General features: G+C 53.5%; 1 protein-coding gene across 1 annotated transcript; it reads left to right on the plus strand.

Moving 5' to 3' along the window:
- Positions 1–238: 238 nt before the first annotated feature.
- On the plus strand, positions 239–5,787 carry PIRT (phosphoinositide interacting regulator of transient receptor potential channels). The gene is made up of 4 exons (XM_090121909.1): positions 239–860; positions 977–1,422; positions 1,865–2,009; positions 4,825–5,787. Exons 3-4 carry the CDS (start codon positions 2,007–2,009, stop codon positions 5,242–5,244), a joined length of 423 nt encoding a protein of 140 aa, XP_089978035.1. The 5' UTR covers positions 239–860; positions 977–1,422; positions 1,865–2,006; the 3' UTR covers positions 5,245–5,787.
- The last annotated feature ends 1,270 nt before the right edge of the window (positions 5,788–7,057 follow it).

Below are 7,057 nucleotides of genomic sequence, written 5' to 3' on the forward strand. Positions count from 1 at the left end.
GGCTGGATGCTCCCAAGGGGAAGAACCAGTTCTGTTCAGCCTGGAGCTGGTGCAAGAGCAGAATGGGGAATTAATCTCAGCAGAGGGGCTAACATGAATATTTACCATCTCTTTTTTTTTTTTTTCTTTTTTTTTTTCTTTTTCCCTAACTGCTTCTTTAAGACAAATAATCTACTCTCTTGAATCTGGACTAGGAAATCCAAATCTCTCCCAGTTATAAAGAGCGTTTTCAACACCTAATGCTCCCAAAATACCAGGCTCCTCTGACTGCTGGCTCTCAGATTAAAGGGCAGTGGAGTCATCTCATCCCCCAGGGCTTGGCCCTTGTGCTCAGCTAACACACACACATCTCCCATCAAGAGATGTGGACAGTTTTGATGGACAAGGATGTTGAGCTCGTTTCACCTCTGCCCTGATCTGTGAGCCCAGTGCCCCTTGCTGATGAGGTCCAAACCCGACACGTGTCTGACCAAAGGTCTGCGCAGTCAAGCTGAGGGACCTCACTTTTCCAGACACTCCCTGATTTTCCTTCCTGAGTTTCCTACACCCCACTAAGCTGCATCCACCCACAGCCCTTCTGAGCCCTCTTCCTCTCCTTCCAGCCCCATGTGCTGCCCTGGGATGCTCTGCACCCATCCCACAGCCCACACAAGATCTGTCGATCCCTGTGGCATTTTCTTGACCCCTTCCATCCCACTCTGCTCCCTGCCTGTGTCCCTGGTGCAGCACTGGGTACCACTATGGCAACAAACCAACAAAGAGCCCAGAGAGATGGCCACAGCCCCATCAGTGCTTCTGGTCACCAGCAATGCCTGTGTCAGTCTGGATCCTTTCCCTGCAGCAGGTGGATGCACAATGATGTAAGAATGCTTTAAAGTATATCCGTGGATTCATCTTCCCTCCCTCTCCTAGTAATGAGTTCAGGATGTTAATTAATAGCTAACTGCTTATGTCTTGCATCTATCAAATGTCTCAGCAAGGAGCCTCCAAGTATTTTGCAGACACTGGCTACCATCCCCTGATTGGAAGCACAGCAACCACAGAGCAGCTACAGGGACTTGCTGGTGCTCAAAGCCTGGGAGAGCATCCCCAGCCCTGCTCCAGCAACTGACCCACCCTGCTCCTTCTGCCACTGGACTGCCTCCAAGCTGCGGCCTCTTAGCAAACCCTGCAGGCAAGCTGCCTATAAGTCAGAGCCCAAGGCGGGGAAACAAAGAGTTAACCAATATCCTGATGGGCTGGTGAGCTCATCAGAGCTGGGATATGCTCCACCGTTCATTAGACTCAACAGAGCCCAGTAGACAACATCCGGAGGGCTGCAGGGCTGAAGGTGAGCCTGGGTGAGGAGGGCAGGGTGCCCTGCTGCAGCCGTTCCATCTGTGCCACCGCCGGTGGTGGGCAGCCATCGTCCGCCCTCCCCATGTAAGTAGGATGGATTTCCATGGGTTTGGTTCTGGGGTGGTGGATGCAGCATAATAAGGGTGAGGGTCCTTTTGCTGAGCTCCAAAAAGGGGTTCAGGAGTGCTCTTTGCTCATCAAGGCTCTGAGCACATCGGTGGGGCCAGCCAAACTACGGGCGATGCTGAGAAGCTGCTCCCAAGGGATGCAGGAGGTTGGGCCCAACCCAGCCCCACCACACCAGCAAATGGACACTGTCTCCAGCTTGGCTTACATCCCGGATGTGGTGGGGCTTGGAGGAGGTGTGTGAAGTCCTGCCACCAAGCCGTGTTTCCCCAACCCTGTTCTCAGAGCAGAGACAGCCTGTCCACAGGGCCAGCACCAGCCATGGTAAGGCACAGGAAAGGCAGGAAGGAGAATGGGGCTGTAGGATGCTTTGTGCTGACACACCTCCATCTTCTCCCAGAGCAGAGCCTGCTGAGACCAACGGGATCTGTTCCTCCCTGTGCTGACCCATGGCGATGGGAGGTGGAGCACCCTGATCTCCCTGCTGCTTCTTCTGTGCATCGGGGGATGCTCAGTGCAGCCAGACAGGAGCAGAGCTCAGCATGGTGAGTCAGCGCTCGGTCCCCCCAGGTCCCCTGTGTGACCCCCACCTGCCCCTCCGCTGGGTGTTCCTGAGCCCTCCTGGCCATGGAAGTCTCATACTGCTCACCCTCCTCATTTTGGGAGGGCCCTGGGGATGCTGGCTCACTGATATGCACCTCAGTCTGATTACTTTTGAACCTGATTGATAGATGCTGAATTAAATTTGGCTGTGGCATGGCATCTCGACAAGTTTCTGCTAAGAGTTTGCATGTGCCTGTCCACGCAGCCTCCTTCCCCAGCCACCCCACCATCCCACGGGGGCCCTCTGGAGCATCTGGTTCCTTGTCCCAGCAAACATGGTCCCACAGTTGTCCCCTGGGGGGTCCTGTATAGCGGGCACAGCCAAGAGTCAGACTGAGGCACCCCAGGACATCAGGAAAACCCATGCCCCAAAAATGTCCTTGTCTGGACTGGGGATGCTCTGCTGCTCCTGAAGGGAACAGGGGCAGCAGTTAGGTGTACTGATAAGAGGAATGTGTAAGAAGCTCCTGAAGAATCAGAGCTACTTCCCCATGGGAAAAGGAGATGGGCAGGCTGGGGACCTGTGGGACTAGATCCAGCCTTAGCACGTCCTTGGGACTTCCGAGGGGCTCAGTCCCTATCTGCAGGTTGGCTGTGGCATCCCAGGTCCTGGCTGCTCATGTGCTGCTCTCAGACTCAGAGGTGTCAGGAGGATTTTTGGTCTCTGTGGCTGCAGACAGAGCAGAGAGCTGCCCCTGTGTGAATGCAGAGATGGGCAGGAAAATTAAATCACTTGTAAATGGATTTATTGGGGTCCTCAGCAAATGGGATCCTCAAACATCAGCATGCAAAGCACTGGGAGAACAAAAGGGGAGAAAGCATCACTCCTCCTTCTGTCAGGGATAAAGACCCCAGTATGAGCACTGCTTGCAGGAGCTGGGGCAGCAGCAGCCAGCCATGATATCTGAGATCTACTCTAGAGGCATTTGCAAGGCAGCAAATGGTCATCTGCGGATGCTCTCCTTACAACAATAATTATTCAAAATGTGGGAGAAACCTGATAGCATTATCCTGCTGGGCTGCTCAGTATGAGCATCACGCATCTTCCAATGTGAGCACATCTGGGATGAATTAGGGATGGAGTATGGGCAGAGCAGGAACTGAAATCACATTAGCTCTCCCAAGAGCTGCAGATGCATGCAGAGCTTGAAACCAAACTCCTGGCCACGTGTAGAGAGTGAAACCTTTCTTGAGCAAACAGAAGGGAACTACGTAGCACCTCATGCAAAGTGCTATAAAATGATCAGCATATGAAAATTGTGGTGAGAGGAATGGTTATGCCAGAAAATGGTTATGCTCTGCCCCATCTCTGCTGGTTTGACAGAGTAAGGGAGAGCTGCAGATGAGAGGGATACAAGCACTGAGCTCTGCTTTTATTTTATGTTTTTTGGTCCAATTTTTGTAAATCTGAAATGGCACAAAATATGTCAGTGCCACCGGGTCTGCATTTCTGCAGCAGTGCTTGAGTGGGTAGTGGGGATAAACAGAAAAAATTACATCAGAATAAACCACAAACCTGGGAAAGGAACACATCTGAAAGGAATAAGGGAGATGTCAGCACCCTGGGGTGGGCAGGGGGCCCAGCACAGCCCAGCTAGGGGTTACCTGCTGGTAATGGCCCAAATAAGGATCATTAGGACCTCACAAACCAGCAGAGATGGGGCAGAGCAGGGGACTCATCTTGCCATCCTGATCTGCGATGGCCTCTGGTGACTCTCTTCCCAAGATTTTCTCCTCCACAGTTTTGTAGCTGTGTGTGCCTGCACCAACGTGCTGCAAACCCTAGCATCAAGCAGCAGCAGCAGAAAATGGGTTGGAGGCACCAGGCTCTGGACTCATCTCCTCTGCACCTCACCATAGCCAAAGCAGGATGCAGACCTGCAAACCCAATGTGATAGCACCCATGGTGCACATCTTCCTGGGAGCAAGCTCTCAGCCTGCTGTGGATGAGGGCCTGGGCAGGGTTTTTGATGAACTGCTCTGGATCAGCATCAGGCTCACAGCCTGCACGGTGCTCAGAGCTGAGCTCAGCATGCCCAGCCCTGCAGCACGCTGGACCCTGTGGGCTCTCCCTGCCAGCTCCACGTCCTGCTTTCCCCTGCTCCGATGAAACAGTGGTTAACATAATGCACTGCATTTCCCATTTATCATAATGATTTCCCCATGCTAAAGTCATGCTGTTTCTGGGAAAATGCATTTCCTCCTCAAGTAGGAGAAAATCTAATGCAGGGGCAGGGCCCCTGAGAAAGCCGCAGGGTTGACCCCAGCACTGCAAAGCACAGCACAGCACTTGGCATGAGCTGAGATTCCTCCTGCAGCCTCCCCAGACCCACCCCTGCCATGGGCTGTCTCCACCTCCCCCCCCCAGCCAGTTCAGGCTGCCCAGGGGCCACACATGGCCTTGGGCACTTCCAGAGATGGGGCATCCACAGCTCTGGGCAGCAGTGCCAGGGCCTCATCACCTCTGGGTAAAGAAGCTCTAAGGAAGTGATCTGCCCTGGGGTAGGGGTTAAAGTTAGGGGTGGGGTGGGCAGTGGGACTCCCACAAAAAGCAGGCAGCCCTCCTCCCTGCAGGATCCAGTCGCCTGTCCTTAAATGTGCTGCTCATAGAGTGTGATGCTCTTCTCTCCCTGCAGCAAGGCACCAAGCTTTCCCCAATTTTTAACTTGGCCAATGCACTCATTGATGACTAGATGGACAGCACTCAGTCCATCCTCCAGCACCAGTCCTCTGCTCTTTCTCTTCTGTCCACCCTAGGTCTCCTCAGATCCTGCTGTCATGGAAAACGTCCCCCCAAGCCCTAATGGGAGCCTGAAGTCCCCCCCATCCAAGGAGCTGCTGACCAGCAACACAGCCAGCACACTGTGCATCAGCTCCCGCAGTGAGTCTGTCTGGACCAACACCTCCAGGAGCAAGTGGGACATCTACCACAAGCCCATCATTGTCATGTCTGTCGGAGCAGCCATCTTCCTCTTCGGGACAGTCATTACCACCTTGTCGTGCTTTGAAATCAAGAACAGTGAGGTGTACAAAATGTGCGGCCCTGCTTTCCTGTCCATGGGACTGATGCTCCTTGTCTGTGGCCTCGTCTGGATCCCCATCATCCGCAAGAAGCAGAAGCAGAGGCAGAAGTCACAGTTCCTGCAGAGCCTCAGGTCCTTCTTCTTCAACCGTTGAGCACCTCCCAGGAAGGCTCCCACCCCACTCCTCACATTAGCCATAAAAAGAAGTGTTCTTGTGTACTCTCCTAGAGGAATTTATCCCAGTCCCTTCCCTATAAGACAGAACATGCTGTACCATCCCCAGCATGAAAGTGAACTTTGTATCTTGCCCAGGGAGCCCCAGAAAAAAAGAGATCAGGACTTGATGGTGAGCCCAGCGCCCCACATCACCTCACCATGCAATGGCCAACCCAACATGTGCCATGCAATGGCCAAACCAACACATGAAGGGGAAAGCAGAGTTTCTGGCAGCCTCCGTCAGCAGCTTTTGTAGGGCACAGCAATGGAGAGGAGCCAACTCATCACGGTGTGGGTAAAGGTGCTGTGAGCACTGGGCTTCACGTCTGGAAAATGGAAGGTCCAAGGAGGTATCTCCAGAGTTACAGAGAGGGGCAGCAGGACAGCATGGTCCCAGATCTCTTCACAGCAGAGGCCACCAGGATGGGCAACACATGTCACCAAAGCTTGGGAAGATCAGACATGGGGTCCATGGCCAGGAATTCCCCAGTGCAGATCTGCTATGGCAGCTGAGCAGTATGGCTGGAGCAGTATGGCTGGAGCTCACTCTGTGCTCAGGGTGCAGCACTCACACAGTTCCACCTGAAATGAAAATTCCCAGTCTGAAAAACCACTCTCAGTCTGAACAACAAAACCGGAGTTGATATAATTGGGCGCATGATATTCTGCCCCTGACTCCGAGTGGGACTCTGATTTTTCAGATCCAGCTCACCTCCCACAACATCCCAAGACCTCAGCCCAGCGAGCTGTGGCTCAGTGCCTGGAACCCCATGCAGGTGAGAACCCAGCACCAGGGGCGGGCAGGACACGGCTTGATGCTGATCAGAGGCAGAAGAGGGGCACAGGAGAGGAGACCCCAGCTGCACCTCCACGCAGCATTCCCACCCCCTCCCATGGATCACCCCTTAAAGCAGTGAGACATTCCTGGGAATGAAGACAGGCTGGTAATGATGTACTGCTCTGCAACACCCTGCTCTGCATTAGGACAGTGGACATCAGCACAGAACAACTTCCTTTTGGTTTGGATGCCGCATCCCTAAGGAGCTGCCATCACAGACATGCTGGGAGCTCCAGATAACACAGGAGACCCACTGAAAGCAGAGATTGGTCTGCAGATATGGCCCAAAGAGCCCATAGCTCAAAGCTTCATGATGGCTGGGACACCACCCCAGTATGGGGGTAAGGTTGGCAGTGCTGTATGATGGGGAGCAGCAGAGGCAGCTTCTGGCCCGCAGCTGGCACAGGATGCACGTGCTCGAGGAACACATCCTGCTGACCCAGCTTGGCTGTGCCCTGAGTTGTGTTTCCATGCAGTGCACACGTGTCTCCTGCTGGTGCCAGCTGGTGAGTGGGGTGTTGGAGGTACGTGGTCTGGCAGCAGACCCAGTAAACCTCTCCTGCTCCTCAGTCATTCATCCCTCTGAGCAGTGCTCTGCTGTTATTTTCGGTGCTGGCTTGGCACCAGGCTGGTTCTCTATTGATTCAGCTGCAGTGGGCACAGGCTCACCCCAAGCTCCTGCCCAAGGATGAGCTGCAGCCAGAAAAGCAGGTGAGCAGCAGGGCTGGCATGGAAGAAATCACAGAGCAGTATGAGGGATGGGGACACAGAGTGGGGTCCTGTGCTGCACATCTTGCAACCAAGGAAACAGCTGGTGAAGTATCAATGGGATAAGGAGTCACTGAGATCAGAAATGTAACAGGATTCCATGCTGGTTATTTATAACAAGAATATTCGATTTAATTAAAGCAGA

Source organism: Phasianus colchicus, chromosome 20 (genome assembly GCF_987193195.1).
Source record: "Phasianus colchicus chromosome 20, bPhaCol1.hap1.1, whole genome shotgun sequence".
NCBI lineage: Eukaryota > Metazoa > Chordata > Aves > Galliformes > Phasianidae > Phasianus > Phasianus colchicus.